This window comes from Mus caroli, unplaced genomic scaffold (assembly GCF_978045245.1).
Source record: "Mus caroli unplaced genomic scaffold, Mus_caroli_1 scaffold_14, whole genome shotgun sequence".
Taxonomy (NCBI): Eukaryota; Metazoa; Chordata; class Mammalia; order Rodentia; family Muridae; genus Mus; species Mus caroli.
In genome coordinates, this window is record NW_028227269.1 from 32,887,497 (window position 1) to 32,912,241 (window position 24,745).

The 24,745-nt window shown below is 38.1% G+C and overlaps 1 protein-coding gene across 12 annotated transcripts in view; it reads right to left on the bottom strand.

Annotated features, from left to right (window-relative positions):
* Positions 1 to 24,745, bottom strand: part of Hdac9 (histone deacetylase 9) — a 623,166-nt gene that overhangs the window by 522,746 nt on the left and 75,675 nt on the right. For all 12 annotated transcript variants that reach the window (XM_085830292.1, XM_085830303.1, XM_085830298.1 and 9 more), the window contains exon 2: positions 19,701 to 19,817. In XM_085830292.1, coding sequence (XP_085686418.1) covers positions 19,701 to 19,722 — 22 coding nt within the window. In that variant the 5' untranslated portion in view covers positions 19,723 to 19,817. The remainder of the gene's footprint in view (positions 1 to 19,700; positions 19,818 to 24,745) is intronic.

A 24,745-nucleotide genomic window follows, 5' to 3' on the forward strand; every position in this document is an offset into this window, starting at 1 on the left:
ACAACAACTAATGAGAAAAAGCTGCTATGAATTTGAAAGCAAGCAAGAAAGTTATATGGGGGAATTTGGAGGGAGGGAGGGGATGGAAAAATGTTATTATTATATTATAATCTCAATAATCATCTTAAATAAAAGAAAATAAAGATATGAACCAGAAATTACCCTCACTCTGTCTCTATTCTTTACCTCAAGCACTGATGGTATATTATAGCGTATTTATATTCAAGAATGTTGTTTTAACCATATAACTTATATTCTGATTTTTAACTCATTGGCACATTGCTTAAAAAACTCCAATTTTTCTGTTTTGTTTTTCTTATATTGTTTTGAATAGTAGAGTCCTATGTTGCCTCCTGAACTTTCCCTACAATGTTGTCCTAATTCACTACTGACATCATAACTGATTTATATTTTCTGTTTTTCTGTTTCTTTTCTACCCATGAATACTCATTCTCTCTTGCCACACTTCCTTCTCTATAAAACTGAACAGTCTTGGCTTATCTATGACTCAACCAGCCACCAAGGCTTGTCTCAACTATCACAGCCTTTGGAAATCCCTACTCTATTTTCAAATGTTTCATTTTCTAACCCTTACATTCACCAAACTATTATATACCAATTTACATACACCAATCTGCTGCCTTGTTCTGATTCTTTCGTTTGAAAAGCGTTCTTTTCTTGGCCCCAATATTTCTGCATAGATTCTAAATGTACACCTCTGTTTACACAGCTGAAAATCTCAATCTATGGTATTTCAAACCTTCTGTAAGTCACTGAGTATGAAAGAGACAACATCTTCAGAAATATATGATATAAGACATAGTTAAATTTTAAAAGATCATTGAGAATGTTATTAAATAATACAACATAGGATCTAAGATAATATAAAGAATATAACATGGGAAGCACCTAAATTACCCTAGAAGAACACTAGGCTAGGAGATACATTTAGTAAAATATGTATGTAGATTAAGCTAAACAAAAACAGAGATAAAGAAAAACATTCTAGGCATGTTTAAAGTATTATAAAATATTTACACAGGATAGCAAACATACCAAGAGCTAAAATTCAGAGTCCAAGCACAAGGTATATGGAAAGAGGGTGAGTTGACCCCAGAGAGGAACCATGGGGTAGTAGACCCAGGACACAAAACAACAACAACAACAAAAAAAAAAAACCCACAAAATCCCCTGTTATGCTGTGACTGTCAACTCTGCACTGGAGTGGGGCTGAGAAGTAGGCCTGCTACAGCAAGCAGTGCAGTCAGGTCCAAGTGTCTGAGAGTCGCAGCCCCACAACGTGCAGGTGAGATTTCACCTATCAATTTACACTCATAAGGAACAAGAAGAATATTTCAGAAGTCATTTACTGACAAATCTGAACTCAGCGGACAGCAAAAAGTAACCTGAAAAGATATGAGATTGTTTACTGTCTTTATTTGAACTCTCCCTACAAACATTGTCCTAATTCAGAATTTATACTAGAACTGGCTGACAGTTTACATATGTTCTTTACGCAAGAACACCTGCTCTCTATTCACCATTCTCTCTCCTCTGTAAAGCACCAAGCACTCTTTGCCTGCCATTCAACATCAATATCGATAAATTTTACTCAAGCAATATTCACATTTTTCATCACAGGTAACCATTCCATAGCATAAGGATAACAGGCAATAGGTGTATATGATCCTCTAGAAAACTTAGTACACTTGAAAAATCCTATCAGCTTTTAAAGATCTAGTGATTCTCAATTTCAAGACTTATCTTACCCATAAACTTTGAGATAAGATTCTATATAGCTTAGATTTTGATTTTCCATAAGAGCAGTCAGATACTCTTCCAATGTATAATGTTCAAAATTTTTCAACACTCACAGAAGATTCATTTAGAATTTATCTGTCAAATGAAGGATAAGTTTTCAATGCCATGTGCTCTTTCATATGAGCCACCTCTATGAACTGTGACAAGGTTTATTGAACATAAGTAATATAAGAAAATAAACATCAAAATAATTAATTACTTAGAGTAAAATGTTAATCAACAACTCTTCTGATGCCAGGAAGACCATCAAAATAAATTTTAAGGCAACATCTTTTTGTCTCCTATTACCTTAGTGGATGGTTTCCTAGAATTGTCTATTTAAATAGAAAATTAATTTCCATGCACAGCTGGAAATACTACATTGGCAAGCAGTGAAAATACCAAACATTTGTAGATTAAGTAAAAAACAGAACTACAAAAAACTAAAAGAAAACAAGAGAACTTGCTCATGCAATGGTCTTTTAGAGCAACAGCTTACCTGTTTATTTAATGCATGAATGCTTCTATTTTAATATTTTTGTTTTGATATAACATATTCTGATTATATTTTGCTCTTAGCCAATTCCTCCCAGATCCTCCCCCACCTTCCTATCCACCCATCTTTTAAAGTAGCAGTAATAATATCATCTTTGTAACCTGAGAAATATCGAGAGGGTTATACAATTGCAGAAGACGTTCTAGGATTGTGAAAGAGAGAAGTTAGTAGTCTTGTGGCAGAAATGGAGGGGCCCTCCAATCTGCACTCACATTCACATCTAGAGCTTAGCTATATATTCCATGAAATCAACTGCGCTTGCTTTTGGTTTGTGATGATGGAATAATTCTAGAGATATATAATGGTTACACAACAATATGATTATGGGTTACATCACTAAAGTATATCCTTAAAAGGGTTTAAGATTGTAAAACTTGACAACTGAAATTCCAATTTCCAAATGTATTTTAAAAACTTAGAAATAAATAAAAAAAAATCCAATAACCTCAAAGGAAAATGAACCAAGACAACAAACAGAGATCCAAATACGGGCAGGAAACTCAACAAAGTAATGGGAAATATCCAAAATCACAACAGAGAATGTGCCAAGTAACATCAGAGGACCACTCACCAAGCCTCGGTGACATGCCTGCCCAACTCTAAGCTGAACAAGGACAACACCACTGGACACCCCAAAATGGACAGGGAAAAGCCCCTGAGATCTCAACCTTCCACCAAGAACTATAGGTGACTGAGGAAAGGTGACAGTGTGAGGGGGGGGTCTTCCCCAGGGAAGAGCACACCAACTGGTTATCCAGTGCCAAATCACCTGCACTGAATATATACATGAATATATATATGTGAATATATATGCATATAGTAAGAATTAATGAAAAATAGATCACACATTTGAAACAGAGAAGGAAGTGATATATGGGAGGGTTTGAAGATATGAAAGGAGAAGGAGAAATGTTATCATTATAACTTCAAAAGGAAAAAAGTTATAAAAATAAGTCAAAATGACTCCAAAACAATTTTAATTTAGTGTAGTGAAAAAGACTAAAAAGACTGACAATTAAAATGTTTTAAAGGACCCATCTCCAGCGCCTCTGACAGATCAGGCAGCTTGTGCATCTGAGTCCTTGCCTTGTGAACTAATGGATATCCTTCTCTGTGTGGACAGCCATGAAGAAGCAACCTGGCGGTGGCATCTGGGAACTGTATGCTGCGGTTGTTACTACCTCTCGCAGTGAGTTGCAGAGACAGCACTCAGGTAACATAAAAAACTAAAAGCACAGTAATGAACTATGCAAACATCTTAAAAAGCAAAAGGGAGAAGCAGAAAACAGATCAGTGCCTGCAGACATGTGGACGAGATGAGCAAACAGGTAGCACCGGAAGGAGTCCTCTTGGTCCCCGTCCCTTAAACTTCCTTCTAGTTTCAAACTTTACTTGAGAGAAAAGAAAATCCTTGTGCACTTGCGGTATCCAAATACTTCAATTCACAAAGATCAAAGAGATATAAATTTCAAAACTTTAGACCCATTGTAACCCATAGTCAAAACACTACTATTTTATAACCTTGGCAAGACACATTTTATTTTTAATTTTTGAACAATTAATTCTAGAGGGGAAAGGCCCCATTAGCTTCCTCTTCAGTCACTAGGCTGACTGTGCCACAGGTTTTTATCACATCCTGCCACAAGGAATGACATGAAACAAAGAACGATATTCAAAGAGATTTCTCTGAATGGTTTGAAACCATTTCTTCAGGAATCGAACAACAGTGTAAACACAGTTAAATGATGCTATGTGGGGGAACAATCTCATCAGAAAATACCATGTTTTTATTACATAATCTTCCCCCCCCCCCGGTGGTTACTAGGTCTGCAACAATGTCTTGATAGTCACACTTACGTTGCCATGTGACTTTCTTTCACCCAGAAGAGTCATAAATGACAGCCTATGATTTAGTTCCTTCCCTGTTTCATACCCTGGTTCACTGTGAAAACTGTAACTGCACTCTTTTCCCTCTGAGCCTTCTGAGTTTTGTTTTGTTTCATTTCATTTGTATTTGGGGGATCTGTTGTTTGGTTTTCTTTCTTTCTTTTTTGGCTTTTTGCTTTTTGCCTATTTGTAAAAATCACAGCAAATTTTTGTGTATGGGAGGAGAGCTACAAATAGAGGCTGGCAATGAAAATAAGAACAGAAGCCTGACTAATCTTAGCACATCCTAAATCCAGTGGTTACTTAGTGAGCCCTATGCGGCAAGTAGCACGCTGGATACTGGGGACCAAAATGAAATGTCACTCCTCATCTGAGGTGCTGATAATAAGTTTAGAAAAGAAACTTAACACATGAAGGAACTGCCAGCTAGCTTGATAAGTACAACTGAAAAACATTTTCACTCCATTTCACTGGAAAAATATGCACCAGTGTGAAAGACAAGTGTTTAATAATGTCTGAAATAGAAATGATAAAATATCCTCAGTGCTTTACAATGGTAAGAGTCTGTCCAAATCAGAAAAGAGTCAAGAAAGATGGCACTGGAGTAGGCCTACATCTCTGTAGCTTCAAGGCCTATACTCTTTAGAGCAGGATACATCAGACCATCTCACTGTTCATTCTTGGGCTATTGAGACAGTGCCTTTCCAATATCAGGTGTAACACAACACACAGACAACTTGCCTTCACAAAAGCTGTGCCCAAGGCCTGTGTGCTAGCAAAATGAAGGCAGCTGTCTTGGTTTTCTGTCTAGTTCCTACGATAACATGATTTGGTGAAAACAGTGTAGGAGAAAAGGGTTCATTTTAGCAAACAATTGCAGGTTATGGCGCATCACTGTGAGAAGGCCAAGCTGGCAGGATAATACAAGAAACACCTTGTATTATCACCTCCATACAAACGCAGAGAAAAATCAATCAATGTAGGCATGTCTGAAGGTCAAAGCAGACCAGGAAATTCATTAGCAGATGAGCCTGGATGCAAGTTGACAAAATCTAACCATCACTGCATTTAAGGAGCTCTTAAAAGGCACATGTTTAAGACTAGGCTGTACCACTTAGAAAAAAAAAATGAACAGTCTGGAGCCATTGCTCTCACCATGAAATATCATAGGACTATAATGGCTAAAAACACTTTATAACACTTGCAGAATTTACTGTTTAAATACTGCATTAATGTGAAAAATACAAGCATCATTTTGATAAAGTATATCAGTCTAGGATGGTGACAAGAGTATTATTCTACCATCAGCTATGTCAGGGTCAGTATTGTCAGCATTATCCATGAAAACTAAGGCTGTAGCAAAAGCTTAACAACATGCATCTACTCTTACACTGTACATACAAAGCATTTCATTACTACACTGTGGATAGACAGGTGGATGGTTGCATGTGCAGATAACGGGAGGAACAAATTAATATTCACGTTAATTGTTCACATTCAGAATATGTAGTTAGAAATTTCAGTTTAGGGTTTAAAATTATTTCCACATTTCCTATTAAATAACAACCTATATAAGTCAGGCCTCCAATCATAATTTGTATAACAGTCAGAGGATTAAATTATCTGGTTTTAGAAACAAAGCAGATATGTACCATTCCAACTTTAATAATTTGCACTTTCATTTCATAAAAATACTATATTAACTCCCAAAGAGAAAAACATATATGTACATGTAGTAGGATTACATCAATGGTTTTAAAACAGTAGTTTTACCAACTAAGTATAATTAGCAAAGATAAAAGAAAAATGGGAAAAACAGTGACCTTTGTTTTACGTACAGTTACTTTAAAGATAAGATAAAAAATCACAGAATGTTTCCACCCCATCTTGATTTTTCTACTCACAATTTTCAAGTCATTAATGCCTTTTATCTCACCATATTGGGGCCCCATTGTAAGCCATCTTACATCCTTCAGGGCAAAGACAACCAATATACACATATTCATATGCATATCACTTAAATATATGTATATATGTAATTATTCATATACACGTCTTATCTACTTATCTATATAGACAAATATTTCAAAGTCAAACAATTCATATGTCACCCAGCTATTCATAGGTCAACACCAGTGTGTTACAAGATGTGCTACTATTTCAATTGTGCAGTTTACACTTTCATTTCAGTGAGTATCTATGATGTTCACAGAAATAAGAAAGTAAATTTATAGTTTAGCATGGCTATGTTAAACTATAAATAATATCATATTATGCCCACATAAAAACGTCCCTTAGACAAATGAGAGACAACCACTTTTCTGAAGCATTCACTTAATGTATCGTTAAGTGTGGCCCCTTGTTGACAGTAATTGAGAAATGGCGATCAGAAGGGCTCAGCACAACTAATCGTCATCTCAGGTAGCTCTGTCCAATGTCATCCATACAGGGGACACAGAACGCTCACAGTGTACTTGTGCTCAAGGCATTCTGGAGGATCACTCAGTTCATCATGCCTCACACATCTCTGTCAAATGTTGGTGATTCAGGCTCAGTAGCTTCAGGTGGAGCGAGACCTGGGTACTCAGAAGCTTGCGAAGTACGGATTGTATGTGGGAAACAGTGAATTGCAGAGAAAGCTGCAAATGTGATTTGCCCAGTTCCCTGGCCACCAAGCAATGCACCATCAGTACTGGTAATTACAGGAGATCCCAAGTTGCTTCCAACAACAATGTGGGAGAAAGAACATTACAGAAGAAGCATCAGGACACAACGCTGAACGGAGAGGGCAAAGCTCCTCGGGAGCCACTGTGGGAAGGGAGAGGATCTGCTGCCATTGCTTTTGCACAGTGGTTGAGAAAATATCTATGATGTTCACAGAAGGAAGAAAGTAAGAGAGAGAGAGTCATCTTGCTGGGAAACAGAAGTCTGGATTGTGAATAATACTTTGTAAAAAAAAATTTTACACTTAATGGTTTATAGGATAAATTGTTTCATTCATTTCTTTTTTAAGGACTAATTTTTATTTTGTGTGAATTTGTTTTCCTGCATGTGTTTCTGTGTGAGGATGCTGGATATCCTGGAGCTGGAATTATATAGACAGTTGTGAGCTGCCATATGGGTGCTGAGAATTGAACCTAGGTCCTCTGGAAGAACAGCCAGTATTCTTAACTGCTGAGCCATTTCCTCAGCCCCTCTTTTATTGATTTCTTAATTAGAACCTTGAAGTAATGAAATCAAGTTACTATACTATCATTCCGATTTTAAAGATGAGAGAAACCTAGATTCAGGATAGGTAAATGAGCTTTAGGGCATGAATGGCAAAGCCTAGGACTTAGGATCCTTGGAAGAAGTTTGCCGACTTTCCAAGGGACTCCATTCCTCAACCTACTTTATCCAGATGGGTGTTTTCCTCTCTTGCATCCACTCCAAGCCTCCCTCCACACACACACACACACACACACACACACACACACACACACACAATGGATATGAATAATAGGGTTGTAGCTTGGGGAAAATCACAAGAATAATGCTGTTTCCTCGAAGCCTGATTATGACCAGAGTGGCCTGCTTGTCACCAGTCAGGTGCCAGAAGCCAGTGTTCCAAGCCTCCTGTTCTTTGCTCGCATTGGCACAAGTATTTAGTCCAAAAGGAACAATGCGCTCTGCACAAAGTGAGCACACATCACTGTATCCGTGACAGTGCTTCCTTCCCTATGGAGAAAGCACACACCAAGAGTCACTGAATCTTTAATCTACCACAAGTGTCACACTTGCTCTACTGACTCTGAATTATTCATTTGTAAATTAATGTACAGTTCTAACTGAGAGCTTCATGCAGCATGGGGGGTGGGGGCTAGGGGGGAACTTGGCCATGGTTAAAACTCAAGAACAAGAAAATGAGTGAGTTTAGAAATACAGAAACATTTTAAAACATAAATATGTGAGCTCACACATCCTTGCACCAACTGCCATCTGAGGTTAACTGGTCCCCTCAGAACTTAAAAGAGTATGGCTTCCATCACTAACCAGACAAGGCCATCTCCATCATCGTCTCCATCATCTCCATCTCCATCTCCATCATCTTCATCTCCATCTCTCTTCATCAGAAGGCTTCTGCTTATTTACTCTATGCTTCTCAGGTGAGTTTCTTGGCACTGACCCTAACGGTGCTCTTCAGAGCTGGTGGCACTCATAATCAACATGGGGACTAACAAGTTGCCTGTGCCTCTGGAAGTCACATGGCATCAGGATCATGGAGATGGAAGACCTACTTCAGATTCTGTCTTCCCTGCTATTTCTCCAACTAGTTTTCCTACATAGTTCACCTCATAGAAGGTGAAAAACCACCTTCTTCAACGCCATTCAAATAAATTAAAGGTTTTTTCCCACAGCTGACTGATGTCCATCAGTCTCATCATAAAACGGCTTGCTCCCAAAGCCTTGTACTGCAAGGTAGTTTGATATTCCCTGGTTTTCATGCAACCCTTTTGTAAAATTTCCTCTTGATGATTTTCCTATTCAAGCCAGGTGGGACAGAATGTGAAAAAAAAAAAAACACATCATGGAAAGTAACTCACTGCAGTATTAGAGAAAGAGAATATGCAGAGTACATACAAGACTCAGAGTGGGGCTGGCACTCCATTCTCTTTTAAGAATGTAGGTATGGGGCTAACTTCATAATAGCTGAAATTATAAAATTCAAAGAGAAAAATGTAATTATGAAGAAACTACCATAAGGAGTACAGTGTTATACAATTTAATATTTTTGACACATCATGGATCTGTTATAAAGCCTTCTGTATTCAATACCATGAAATGTTTTAATGAAGATATTGTATTCTAAATGTGCAATAATCTGAGGCCAGAGAACAACACAAATCCCTGAATCTTTCCTTGTTGCAGTGAGACATGGCGACAAAGAATGCAGCTTTTATATCTGCAAGGTGATAACCTTAACTTACCTAATAATTTGTTTTTCTGAGCTGAGGACCAAACCCCGAACTTTCTAGGCAAACTCTGTACCACTGAGTTGACTGCCCAGCCCCTTCCTGCTCAGTGCAATGCATCTTGTAATGCCTACTCATTATCAGAGCAGCAGAATAAAATAAGTTCCAAGGCTTGTTCAGAGTGGAGCGTGGGAAAACACACTCACTGGTCAAGACACTTCACACTTTATGCTGTCTTTTCCATATCTTTGCTCACAAACTGCTTCAAAATGACAGACATCATGGCCAGTTCCGCAAGCCCTCTTGTGCTCACACCACCTCTCCACAAGCAATCCTCTTACACTGTGGGCTGCTTATGTAAGCAAAAAAAAAAAAAAAAAAAAGGAAGCCAATAAAGGCCCCAAGGATTTGGGATGGAACCAGACTCAGAAAACCAAGCAACAGAAGTTGAGAAAACTGTTTACATTTGTCTCTTTCAAGCTGTTGTAATTACTAAATATGTATAATCTTAAATCACAGGTAGAAAAATTCAAAACTGAGAAATTGGTTCATTGTTTATTTAAAAATTTAAGAGTCTCTTTTCAGTGTGTCATGCATTCTTTGACAGGAGGCCGTGAGTTTGTAAGGAATTTTAAAAAAGACTAGTTAGCCTCTCCATCAATGTCATTCACCCTGCCCACTTGATTATCTTGAATTTGTCAGTTTCCTTCCTTATCTTCCTCTGTTGTCTGTCTTCCATTCAGTCACATACCCTGGCTATTCTTCATAAACCTTTTGAATAAAGCATCCTGTTTTTATTCTCTTTACTGAAGCCTGTTCCTAATTCTTGTCGGCTAGAAAGCTAGCATATAAATGAATGCAGTAGTCATAGTTCCAATGGTTTTTAAATCCATCAAACCCTCAGGTGTTAAATAAAATATATTCCACCCTCCTAGAGTAGAAAAAAATATCACTTCATTAATTACAAAGCAGGCCAGATTTGAAGGTGTAATTTTCAAGTTCTTATGGTTCCAGACCAACAAGCTGTGTCAAAAGAAAACTTATGTCCAGCTTTGGAACCCTAATTCCCACGGCCAGCCTCAACTCACCACCATCCCCAATGCCAGACCTCTGCAGATGTTCTCTCCATTATCCTACCCTAATAGATGCCTATTAAAATCTTATATAGCCATTATGGGCACTTCAACGGCTTCTTTCTCCAAATTCCCTTTGAGCCAGGTATGAGCTCATTTTCCTACGAGCATCCAATTGTCTTCCTTCTGTGTGTGTCAGTGGGACTTACAGCAGTCTGTCGAGCATCTGCATCAGGACCCATGTGCTTGCTTTCCTGATCAGTTAGAGTACAAGTTTTCTATGTTCAACACTAACATTACAAAATACTCTACTTCAATGTAAAGAACGTGTCCTTGCACTCTGCACGTCTGAGTGAGGAACAGGTTGACGTTGACGCTGATTAAAGGCAGTGTTAATAAAAACCATTAAGAGTAAAAATGCTCTGGGGCAAGAACTGTTAAAATTAGAAATGCTCTGTGTTTTGTGTTTGGATTTCAGAGATTCCTTTAATGGAATAAAACCGGTTCTGATACACGCTTCTACCCGACACTCTTTTACAAATACTTTGCAGCTTGCAGGGTGAGCACACTGAGATTACTGGGATGAAGTACAATCCCCAAACACAATGGTGGCTTGTGCTCTAGGATCATAGGAAAGGAAGTTACCAAGAACAATTCTTACAGCTTCGGTTGCTCTCTTTTACCTTTCCCTCAGCATTTATTCTGCTATGGCAACTGGACTAAGGGCATAATGACTTTACTAAATGCTGCACAGCAAGCAAACTACACAGGAAACCTGGCACCATGTCTGGCACATACCAGAAGGCATGAAATAAATCTTCAGTGAATGAATGAATAAACAGAACAGCAATGTGTGAACAGAACTGAAAGGTAGCATAACTTTGAAAATTATATCTGATCCAGGGTTGATGAATAATGACCCTTATTCCCACCCAGAGATACCTTCAACTTACTGCGAGAACCTATGTATGCTGCCTAAAACTAACAAAAGCAAGCAAAAACAAAAAACAAAACAAAAAAAGGACATTAAAAAAAAAACGTTCACATAGGTTATGGATGATCTTGAAATGAAAAAGGCATCCTTGTAAGGCAGACACAGAGCTGACATACCGGGGAGAAAGCTGAAGTACAACAGCCAGAAACTGGGGAACACGGCAGCCGGCAGGCAGTAGAAGAGAAATGGGTTCTCATCCGGGGCCTCAGGAAGAGTACAGTCCAGCTGAAAATTGCATTTCCATCCAGTGAAACAATTCATGAAAGAAAACTTTCTCTAATTTTATTTGAAATTAAGTAGTAATTTGGCACAGTAGCCGCCGGAAATGAATAGAAGTAGACACTGGTCTTCAAACAGTTAAAGTAACCCATTCAATACCTAGATGTCAATACAATAGAGTCAGTTGGAACAAGGCTAGCTTCTCTGAGAGGCTGCCCAGCACCTCTGGTGTCCCTACTCAATGCTGCCTGCAACATGCTTAGTATCTGAAGTTTTTAGACATAAATGTAAAACTCAGATACAACCTCATCTAGACCACAAGATCGGAACAATGCTAGAGACATATCTGATTTATAAAAAAACAAAGAACAAAGTTTCTAGTACATGGCTCAGAAAGATACTAAGGATGAATTTCTTCATTAAGCCACATGGAGTCAACATACAGCAGAATATGTCCTCAGAGTGGGCACTGTGGATAAGGCTGCTCATGGGGAATACAGAAAGCATACAAGTTCAATGAAAAGGTAAAATGAGGGCACTGAGCTGTGCAACTGAGTGAACACAGAGGGAGATTTACTGAGAAACAGAAATGATGGGTGTTTCCAGAGCTTGCCATTACGCTCTTAACCTTATATGAATAATCTCAATAATCTCATAGTCTTTTAATTAATAGTTGAATGTATGCAAAGCAAGGAAACATAGGTACTTTTAAGGCACTCTTCCCCTTAGGGGCAGTGAGGAAAAGATTGTATGGGATCGAAGGGTCGCTGAAACAGAACTCAGATGTTTTCCTCCTCCTTATTGCTGCAGAGCACACAATCACAACAGGATGTAGGCATTTCCTTAATGATCCTGCAGTTATAACAAGTAAAATAAACAATCTAGCCTTAACATGTCACTGCTCCCTGAAGACGTCAGCTTTCCCTTGCAGTTTTAGAATTAGTCACTCATTTAGATTGGGGTGAGTCCCTGTGGAATCAGGGAGTTTGTGATCAACTAATGGGTTGTGGCATTATTATGAACAGATATTGCTCCACGGGGGCTGGGGCATTGCATCATTCAGGGCTCTGCGTGACAAACAAAGCCTACCCAAGAGGTTGCCCACAGTTCTGAGAGACAAGCCCTGCTCCTGATCCTCATCTTTAGATGCTGGCTACCATCTTCAGAAAAATATAGTCATAGGGCAGACAGGAAAGGAACCAAACTCACTAGCTATATCTAGTTGATACATAAGAGGTTGCTTTCTCCATCAAATAACAGTACAGAACTGAACCAAAAGGTTAATAAATGAATTTGTATAAAGATGCACACAGGAAGTGTAAGACCCAATTAGTCTCTGTGGAAGACTGCAATTATTTGTGTACTTAAAAGTTCATCATTTTATACAAGAAAATCTAAAATTTCATGTAAGTTGAAAATGTATGTTTTGAACTTTTTTGCTACTTACTCGCTGTCCTTGGTTGCTCAGTTAATAAAGTGAATGTCTGTCAAACATGAGGACCAGAGTCTGATCCCTAGACATCCAGGGAAAAATACAAAGCCAGGCATGGTAGCATACGTTTGTAATCTTGTGCTGGGGTGACAAAGCAAAGAGATCCCTGCTGCTCACTGGCCAAACATCTGCCTAGCCTAAAGGGCAAGCTGCTGATCTATGAGAGACTTAAGTGTCTCAAAAAGAAAAGGAAAGTTAGACAGAACCTGAGGAGTGGCACCTGACATTGTGCTCTGGCATCCATAAACATACATGTTCACACACACACACACACACACATAGTTACTAATAAGCAAAAACTGCATTAATTTTTAAAGTTGGAATTATTAGGTCAAAAAAGCCATCAAAAATGAATGGTTATAATTTTTATGGACAGCTTGGCAACCCTCAAGTCCATGACACTTCCTCACCAAGTGGGAATTCAGCCTCTTGTCAACACACAAAGAAAAGAGAGCGAGAACTAAAGGAACCAAGTAAAGGAGGCATAAGCGTTAATTGCAAATGAAGGCTGGAGCCAGGCATAGTGGTGCATGTCTACAAAAGCAGCACTCGGGAGACAGAGGCAAAATGATCTAATGTAAGCTCAAGGCCGTCCAGGTCCCAGAAAACAAAACAAGACAAAGTAAATGTCAGCATAAACATGCACATGTGTTTTACTCCCAATAGAAAATGTTATGCTTCCTCAGTTTACTGCCTTAGGAACAATTCATTCACAGAGATCTTAGCTTCCTAATAATAAATTAAGACACAGTAAATCAGAAATGGAAAAGACTGCTGTGCACTGAGTCATACACACAAATCAAAACAACATAAAGACTGAGCACACACAGGAAACTATAGAAAGTAAGACATTTGAAGGTTATTTTAAAAAAGTTTGAGCTACCTCACATTCCCCTCTGTAGTCCCTTAAAATGATTACAGCTTTGTGAGAGTAGAGGGAGATGGAAAAGAAGACAGGAGGGGTGTTTAAATCTCTTAAAGGCAAACACTGGGCAATAGAGAAAGGAGGAAAACATTGGGTAAGAGCTTCATAGAATGTTGCCAACAGAAGGCTGTCCACATATATTTTGTATCAGAACCACAGCTTCACTCATGAAGTTTCAAAAAATACCCAGTCAAGCACTGCTTTATAATTGTGTTCATAAAAAAAAAAAATCAGTGCAAATCATCTATCATATAGATGATATGATATTTAGCCTAGATTTTTTTTTACTTTTAATTGATTTTTTGTAAATTTCCCATCATGCATCCTAACCCAACCCCATCCATTTGCATCCACCTTCTGCATTTGCAACCTCCCCATCCAAAATAAAATAAGATAGAATATTAAACAATTCTTATAGTGGAAGCGTAGCATGTCACAATGTGTTGCATAGTATACCTACCCCTTTGTCAGCACATCATAATTATGTAAGGCCTAGTCCCTTCTTAGAAGGGTACAACTGTACTACTTTGTTTCTGAGCCTCCTTTGCAGTTAGATATGCCAGGGGATTAAATTATACCCAGTGGTATACAAACAGAAGCACAGAACCTGTTCCCACAAATATCTCACTTCTTCCATAGTTCTTCCATCACTTCAACAGAAGAGTGCCCAATGTCTTGAAACCATATCCTGAAGAAATTCAAAGGACCAGACCTACACAAGGCCTTGTACAGCAACTAGAAATAACAGTCATGACTCTGGAAAGTGTTTCTAGATTCCATGTGACTAAGACACAACCTTGCCCTCTGTTTTAGCCACAGTGTAAGGTTTGTCTATAGTGTTACAACAGCAAAGGCAATAAGCAATCTCTAAACTACCCACACATGTAAATTGTGAAAACCAAAACTGAGAACAAATAAGTTGCCCAAATACATTTACACTGAACAGTGTAGAGAAAGGCATGTGTCTCTCTAAACAGTCTAGAGAAAGTCCTGTCCCAAGCACCATTGCTTGGGAACTGGAAAATGAATAAAACATCATCTCTATATTTCAAAACTAATTTCCAATTTGGAACTTTGACTTAGAATTAGCAAAATAATAAATCATTTCTCTGTTAAATTGATGAAAAATAGTTTAAAATAAGTAATAAATTTATAGCAATGCTTCCCACAAATACTGTAACCTGGGATATAATCTTGTCACAAAAATATCTTCAACAGACTGATCTATTTTACTATCTTGGAATATTTTTGAATACTATTTGAAATAAATAACTGGCTAAGAGTCTGAAGATGTTTGAGCTACTTGGTGCTTCGTGTAATAGGACCTGACCCGCATCTCACTACAAAGCCAAGGTTTAGTGTGTATCTAGGGAAGCCATAACCTACTTCATTTGTGCTATGAGTCTATTTCATTAGCTTTCATTTTTATGATAACATACTGGTTAAAAAAATGAAGAAAAATCCTCACTTGAACATTATGTTATTTGTTTGCAGCTTTGTCCTGGTTTTAGCTTCCTGCTTAATGACCAAACGGCACCACGGTGGGTAACGCGCTGGAGCGAAAGTGGTGAATCATTAAAGAGTTCGTAAATTTTAAAAACAGGGGCAGGCCTTCTGGGTCCCATATGCTTCTAGAAAACTCACTGTTGTGCTGTATTAATTGAACCATGAAGCCTTTATTAGTTCCCTTTAAAGATGCTTGCGGCAAAGCTTTTATTAATGCTTGCCCTCGAATTGTTTATGCTACTTAGCATTTCCATAACAATTTATATTTCAAAGAACTTTTTGATCATTAGTTAAGTCTATTCTACATTTCTATAAGGCAATACAGCTGTTTAGCAAAACCAAGACAAGAAGGGAAATTCCTGCACTAATAATTTTTTTTTTTTTTTTTTTTGCCCAAGATTTGCCAATGAATGTGAGATGGACAGAATACAACATTCACAAGAATGCTGTGGAGCTTCTGCTTCGATAAACAAGCTTGTTCTCTTACTGTTAGCAGGCAGACCGTTTCTGTAAGTATTCCCACAGTGATGAGGAAGGGAGAAGCAAGTTATCATGAACAACAAATTCTATCGGTTGATGGAGTAGAGAGGGCTATAGCCACAGTACTTCAGAAAGCTTCTGAGGAGCCCCAAAGGGCACAGCTTTTTACAGATATCCAGGTGCCATATACATTGGCCCTGTGCTTGAAAAATTCTTATAGATTCATTTTTCTAGAAAATTACATCATTAAAATTATATTTGTCAAAATTAATAATCACACCAAGATCATTTTAAGGTTGATGTACCCAATTATTTTATTCTTGAAACAATTCTAGCTCAAACATGTTTTCTAAATTTTGTATGAAAAATCTCTTCTGTGTTAAACTTCTCTTGAAGAAAAAATAAAAATAAAAAACAGAGACTCAAAAAAAAAAAAAAAAAAAACCAGAGACTCTGTAAGCATCCCATTGGCCCATCTTTTACCCCAGAAAACTGGGATGGCCTAGAAAGCAAATAAGACCTGTTAGGCTCTGGAATTTTCCCCACAAAATATATCTCCTCTAGGTTTCAATGGACTATTTCATGTGGTTACCATATGAAATGTTAGATAACAAAAGAGACTTACCATTTTTCTTCTTTGCAATGCCAACAGATGAGAATCGATAGGGCTTTTAGGCAAATTAAGAGTATTTTGCACTTGGCAGTATCTTTCATCTAACTCCTAGCCCTCTAGAGTTTGATGGTAAAGCTCACTGACAGAAAAGCGTCTGAGAATCTGCATTTTGAACACAGACCTACGTGATTTCTTATCTGCTGTTCGGGGGAACACAAAGCTAACTATGCCCTGGAAGTTTTTCCCTTTGAACCTTGGCCATCCATATAAAAGATATGGAATCTAGACTGCTGTCCAGAAGAGATAGGTTTTGTCATCTTACATTAAAATGCATATGGCACTGAGTGGGCCAAAACTTTAACTGTTTCTGCCTCTGTCTCAAAGGGCTCTGTCCATAGGCAGAATGCATGTTTTAGTAGGCTGTATCCCTGGATAGCACACTACCTGACAAAGAGTCCATACTCAGTAAGTTTTGAATGGATAAATAAATACTTTAGCTGCATCAATCAGCTAACAACCACGGGGAGAGAGACTTCCCTCCGTATTTCCCAGCACACAGAAGAATCCCAAAAAATTCTAACTTTGAACATTATTGGGGTAGCAAGATTAAAATAACAACCAAGTGCTATGTACAAAAATCAGTACTTATTGTTTGACTGAATACATGATCAAGAAAGTAATCATTTTCTTTGATACCAAACTGTATTTGAATATGGATAGAAAAATGTTTCTGAGTCTAGTATTTATACAGGGGAAAATAAGAACTCACAGTACTACAGGACCAGTATTCAAGGCAAATATAAGTAATCTGAAAGAATATTACAAAACTTTTGGAAGCACTGGAGTGAGTCTATTTTTCTGTCTTGTACACAAGCCTAGGAACTGCTTACGGAAGAAAACAAAATAAATAGATGATGATTGCATAAGGCCAATTGAATCCTTGGTTCAGAATTTAGAAAACATTTTCTGATTGAAATGACTGTCTCACCAGTGATATGTGTCTCAACAGGACACCAGCAAGAACAATATTAGAGCACTGCGATGACCACACCAAAAGCATTTTCTTTTACTTTGTATTCTAGGTCTCTGATTAGAGTGAACTATTAGCAATCAATGGAAATGATACCTATAGGAGTCAATGCTGATGAAATTTTGAACTTCATTTGTAAATACTTCCTAGTTAATTGAGACTTTTGCACCATGTCAAGTAGAACTATGTATGTGTTAAAGTGGCCCTAAGATCAAATGAGCTTTATTCATGGCTTCTTATTTATTGACTATTTTTTTCACTTCTCCTAATTGAACAATTACCATAATGGGCAAGAACTTTTGCATTAAAATAGCAGCCTCAAAGAATATTTTCCTAAAATCAGTATTATAAAATCAATATTCTGTGAGGCAGAGTATGTTTACTCTAATTGCCAAATATTACTTTGAGAAAAAAAAAAACTACTTTTCAATATGGTGGCTCTAAATTAAGTACCTTTTTTAACTATGCAATTTTGAAATACTAAATTTAAATTAAAATAAATACCCATATATTTAAATGCTGTGTAGATAATAATGATCGTATTTTGTCTCAATAGAAAGGTTGATAATCCTGTCCTATATCTGTAGTGAACAAGACAACTCACAGGCTCTTTGGAGGTAAAAAGAGAGAAGAAAAAGAGGAAAAACTGAGATCTGCAATTCCAAATCTTGTTCTACACAGAGCGATAGCATCCTTCCCAAAGGACCTTGTACAAATGATCAACTTTGGTCTCCTCTCAAATGCTATCTAAGTTAGGGTTAGAAAAACATCTAATTGAGACTGGCTCACTAGTTCATAGGTTCAGTCCATGGCAGGAAGCATGGCAGCATGGAGGCAGACATGGTGTTAGAGAAGGGGCTGAGAGTTCTGCATCTTGGTCCACTATGGAAGCAGCAGAAGTGAACTGTGATTCAGTAGTGAACTGAGCTTCTAAGGCCTTAAAGCCCACCACCCCCTAGTAATGTACTTCTCCCAACAAAGCCACACCAAATCCAACAAGGCCATACCATCAAATAATGTCACTCCCTATGGCTCTGTGGGGGCCATTTTTATTCAAACAACCACAAATAGATGAAGTAAAAATTTCGGCATATAATGTTTGTTTCAACAACCTTTCCAATAGATGTTACTGCATGCTGAAATTTGGGTGCTGAGCCATCAGGCTATCTAAGGATCCAGGCCTAGGTAACCTTTCACCTGTCCATCTAGACGACACAACCCCAACTATAAACGACAGCCATGATCAAAACTTTGGACAATCTTCACATCCTTTACAATTGAGTTAGACTTTCCTATCATTTCCAGGCAACAGCCTAATGGAGGCCTGGGAAAATGGTTGAGAAGACAGTGGGAATCAAGAGCTGTTCCTCTAGGGAGCAGCACTCCAGAGGATGAAAGCCTTGGCAAATGATTTGCTTTTATGAGCTCTGAATATCATAGTGCATTGTCTTTGACCTAGAGAATGGGGTAACTCAAATTTATCACGGTGCCACAGAATATACGGAGGTAAGCACTCCTATAATGACTAAAGCAGAAAATGCTTTTACAGTCTATTTGTGACTAACATGTGGTAGTTGACCCTACTCCATCTTCTGAAAACTTGGATCGTATTTTGCTCTAAAAGCAACGCCCTGTTCCTGGAGGCATGGGTGTTGGCTGCCCTAATCACAGCAGCACTAAACCACACATATCACTCCGGTCTCATAGGAAGCAGGTGCTGATATTATTATTAAATACGTATATAGGAAACAGGAGGGGCAGCAAAGAAGGGTGGGGAGGAGAAATATCCTTCCTGTGTGTCAAAGAGATGGAACACATAACTGACTCCCAAGACTGACAGCACAATTTAAAAACAAATAGAAAGACTACGGGTATGAATTAAATTCTTGCATCATATTTTTTATAACTGCACATAATTTAATCTGAACATTCATTTAGAAACAGATGACTCAACACCCAGTGCTCAGACAACAATGCAAATGCAATTATTCAGAAAGTAAACTGGGTTAATAGAGAATTCACTATAGAATGTAAAACTCAAAATATATTATTCTATTGTTTAATCTTCATGAAAAATTGTCCCTTGATTAGTTCAATTGCCTGATTTGAAGCAACACAAAGCAATATCCTCCAAATAAAGTACGTTACCAGTTCTCAAAGTACCAGGACTGACCTGGCTGCACCGGTGAGCTCATTGTGGGAATCAGAAGGGCTGACAGTTGCGGATGTAGAGTCACAGCCTGCTTTCAGCTGACAATGGTTGTTCACGTGGCGATGGTAGAGAAGAAACCTAGAGTATAAGAAAAATCACACTGTGTATTATCCAGATTATGTCTGTCACACTGAGAACCAGAGAGCTGGCTCAAGGATTCAGCTCAGTTACAACTTGACTTGGGCCCTTGAGAGTCACATAAACTTCTTAGCTCTCTCACTCTTTAGCAATAGAAGAACAAATGTGAACTGGGGTTAACAGGTCAGTGTTGCTGTGTGTCTAGTATGTATGTGGCCCTAGGCTTGATCCCCAGCACTGAAAAGGGGACAGAAGCCAATGTCCATCTTGCTTGCAGCACCGGGACTCTGGGGGGAAAGGAACCAATAGGAATAGAAGGAACCAGTGAGTGAAAAGGCACTTCACGTGCTACAGATGGCGCCCAATCCGCCACTTCATGGCTGGTTCCATTCCTATAGAAACTGAAAATTGATTTTTTTGAGTTATGGATATAAATATCTCACTACATAGCATTTTTAGCTATTATTGTCAAATATTTACTTGTAGAAAAAAGAACCAGTTGCTGTAGGAAAAAAAAATAATGGCCTAAAAAGGCAACAAATAAGTCATGAGCCATAGGACTGCCCAGAAAGTCCCCATTACACTTTCCAGTTCTTGAAATCTTTTGCAATCTTGTTCCTGTTAAAAGCAGTAAGAGGCACTCTTTCTAGGAGTGCCACTAACTAGATGGACTGACTCCGCAGAGGGAATTTAAGGGGCTTTCTGCTTCGCGTCTGAATGCACACCCACATCCAGGCACTTAGAGAAAAAGCCATTCCAAGGACATTTTCCTAACTGTTTACTGGAAAGTCAAAATAAAAAAAAAATAGAAAGAAAGAAAGAAAAGAAAAGAAACTTTTAAACTGCACTTAGTAAGCATCTAACTAAAATAGATCTGACCTACAGTGTATTAAACAGAGGATACTGGAGCTCTGAGAATCCTGTCTCTCTACCTCAAGAAAACACACATATTTATTGAGACTCATTTCCCATCAGTATTTTGAAAGTGTTATTACTATTTTTGCAAGAAAGTATAAAGCTGGATATAAATACATACTTCTTTGAAGAAATCTATAACAGCACCAAGAACACCGCTAATGCTGTAAAGATCTTAAGTAGAAATATGCAAATGAGCTATTAAAGCAGCCTAGCAGAACAGCATGCCTGTGTATACAGACAGCTTCACACTCTCTTCCTGCTTTGATAACTACAAAGTCTTAATAACATTAAAAATGGACATTTGGCAAATCCTTTTCAAAAGTTATAGTGATGTGCTCATTTTACCAGCACAATCAATAAATTTGTGAATCCTATATCAGTAAGAAAGTGGCATCCCGACAAGAGGATAAACAAAGAGCAAATCCTTTGTTTTTATATAGGAAAAAGGGCCATTCTGATATTGACACCTGAATGGAAGACCTCAGTGTCAGACTTCCTATAATAACACCACCTGCGTAGATCTTCATGGGCACAAGCTGCATTTAAATAGTGTATCAATGTTTTTGAATTATTGCTACAAAAGCTAAACTAATAAATAATATTTATAAATTTTATGTCTCAACCTTTACCTCCCATCACTACAGTTTGCAGATGAAAAACATCAAGATGACTATCTGCTTCATAATTCAATACAAGTAAATAAAAGAGTAAATCTACTAGGATTTAACTTTGTAGATTATTTGAAATAAGCAAGCATGGGCTGAAACATCTCATAAATGCTATGGATACATTTCCAAACACCAGTGACAGCCTGGGTTGGAGCTGCAAACTATCATCCCGAGGAAACAACCCAGAACCAGAAAGACAAAGGCTGCAGATTTTCTCATACATACATGTTAGTTTTGAATCTTCATATATGTGTGTTTTGTTTAGGGTAGCCATAGGAAACTAGACCATAGAGAGGGAGGACTTTCGAAAGATGAGAGATATACTGCCGTGATATGACAGAACAGAGAGGTTAAACAGGCTGTGGGGTGCAGAATAGAACAGGGAGGAGGGGCAGGGAAAACTAGTAATGACATTCTGAAGACATCATATGAAAACCTACTACTGTAATAGATGCCTAGAAAATACATATAAATATACAGTGTGTGTGTGTGTGTGTGTGTTTTAAATAAAATTAAATACAGCTACTCTACAACATGGGACATTACCCCTATTAGACAACATAGGCTAATAAATAAAAAGTTTAGTACCAGAAACAAGATACCTTTTTTGGAATTGGTGGCCAGGGGAGTCCCATAGAACCCCAAATATTATATGCTACTAGCATTGCTTTTGTCTACCCCCATAAAACTTGACAGTATGACTCTATTGCTGAAAATACCATGTATCTGAGTTATAGAACATAGAGAAATAAAGTTGGTATTGACCTGGAAGTCTCATGCTACTGATTAGCCACCATGTTTCTGAAAGACACTATGCCTGCTATTTACAGAAGTCACCTCTCTTACTCAGCTGTGCACTCTGTGAGCTACAATAACAACTGGTGGCAAGATATACCCGCTGGTACATCGTGGCAATGATGTTGAAGTAACCACTTTCTAGATTTAAGGCCCACTCCAAAAGATAGAACCCTACCTGGCACCATTATCAGGGCCCAGCACCTGTTGCTAGATGGTCATAAGTCCTAAAGAAAAACCCATTAGCAATATTCTGCTTAACAAACGCAAAATGAAGGCAACTCCTAACAACTTATTGCTAGTCCCATAGTTTAGTGCATCGCTCAGCTCTTGTCAGAGAAAGGTTTTCTTGCAGGGGAAGGTGATTAGTACAGAGACTCGCAACGACTCAACATGAAGAGAACAAAAGACAGTGGAGTGCAAATCCCTAAATAAGACAACTATATCACGCTCCTCCCAATGAGGCTCCAAGATCATTACAGAAGAGGCGGGGCAAATACTATGAAAGCCAGAGGCAATGAATGACTTCAGAGAACAGTCTAGATACAAGAAGGCAGTTGAAAATATGAATTCACAGCAGTTATGACAGCATACACAAGAATTGTGCAAGTTCAAAACAGACAAAAATCTGAGCATGGAGCAGAAAGGTGGCTATGACGTACTACCCAGGCAAGAACAGATAGCTCCTGGGAGAAGGAAAGTGAATTTTCTGTAAGAGCATGACCCATGGCCAACTGCTTCCCAAGGCAGGCCCTATACCCAAGAGTATTTGGGCAGCACATACTGGACTCTATTCATTTTTAAAAGGAGAGCAGGAGGGAAAGGAGGAGGAAGAGGAGAAGGAGGAGGAGGAGGAGGAGGAGGAGGAGAGAGAGAGAGAGAGAGAGAGAGAGAGAGAGAGAGAGAGAGAGAGAGAGAGAGAGAAGTTTGAAGGGTAAGGAGATGAGAGACAATCTGGGAAGAGTTGGGGGAATGAGGTGAACAAGATCAAAAATCATTGTATAAAATTCTGAAATGATTATTGAAAGTGTTTTAAAGCCCAGCTGATACCCTCAGCTTGGCAAATAAAAGCAAGAGTGTCACAAACTGAAGATCAACTAAGCTATACACTAAGACTCTAGCTCATAAGAAAAATAAAAAATAGGTAAGCAAGTAAGTGTCTAACAACTAGCAAGAACCAGGAAACCTTCCGGGACAACAGATGAAGCCGTTCTAATCCCATCAAGGCCATGGCTGTCCTTCCTCCTCCTCATGATTTTATTCTATAATGCCCCTTGCTAGAACTGATATCTTTCCCATTTACAAATATAACTCATCTCTCCAGATAACTTTCAAAAGCTTAACCATGATAACATTTGTCACCTATCTCCACAAATAATGCACATAACAATTGTCTGTACCAGGCTGATTGTGATAAGTATATAACCATTGGGTTTTGACTTCATAACTTGAGTACAGAGCGAATCTGGCAGAGAAACAAGAATCTGGCTTTGAAATGTCAACGTTTTTAAAATTTAAACAACTCTCTTTGACATTCAACCTTTTAAATAACTGCCTAATCATAACACATTATGAGGCATTCCCAATACATTATTATTTAAATGTTTTACAGAAAACTAGAAGGCCTTTCTGTGTTGCTAGGCGTTGGTTCCCACTTACTGCACTTTCATTTCCAATAAGCCACATTAAGCTGAACTTATATCACTACAATTAGAGCCGTGTACTGGAATATAGTCATTTAAAGAGTGCTCCTGATCTGTTTCGGGGAATATTGATCTGTGTGTGCAGTGATGCATGGTTGATACAATGGTATGTGGCTGCCTGGGAGGCTGGCTCTGTCTCCTTCTGGCTACAGAAGCAGTTGTATCTATACCTTTGTGTTTATTCAGTGCAGGCATGTATATGTGTTTGTATGTATATAGCAATAACTGGGTGCCTGGCTAGACTGGCTTGTCCATAAACCCCAGGGATGCTACTGTCTCTGTCACTGTGCCTATTTTGTTTGGTTGTGGTTTTTTTGTTTTTGTTTTTTTTTTAAAATATGGGTTTTGGGAATCCCAATTCAAGCCCTTAGGTTTGTATGGCAAGCACTTTACAAACTGAGCTATCTCCCCAGCTTCCAATCCACACTATTTAGAGACAAAATATAAATGCAATTAAGAATGCTTTTATTTCCTTAGTTCTACAAGAGTTCAACAGTCAACATCTTTCAAGGTGAATGGATTCTTTTACTCTCAACTCTTCCCCCAGTTCTTTCTCCAACAGCACTGCAGAGCAGTAGACTAGAATATGGAAGTTTTTCTCCTACATTTTTATCATTCTTATCATAAGAGCAGATTATGACTCATATAAAACTGGCCCTCAAATGGGTTGATAACCAAAATAAAAAGGGAACAGGACACAAATGCACATTTTCAGAAAATATAATAGATATCTAGTTTTAACTAGGAGTTTCGATTAATTTGAACATTAGTCTCTAAAAATACATAGGTTTATTCTGAAGAAAATTAACATTGTGTGATAGAAACAAAACTGCTATGGCTCCTT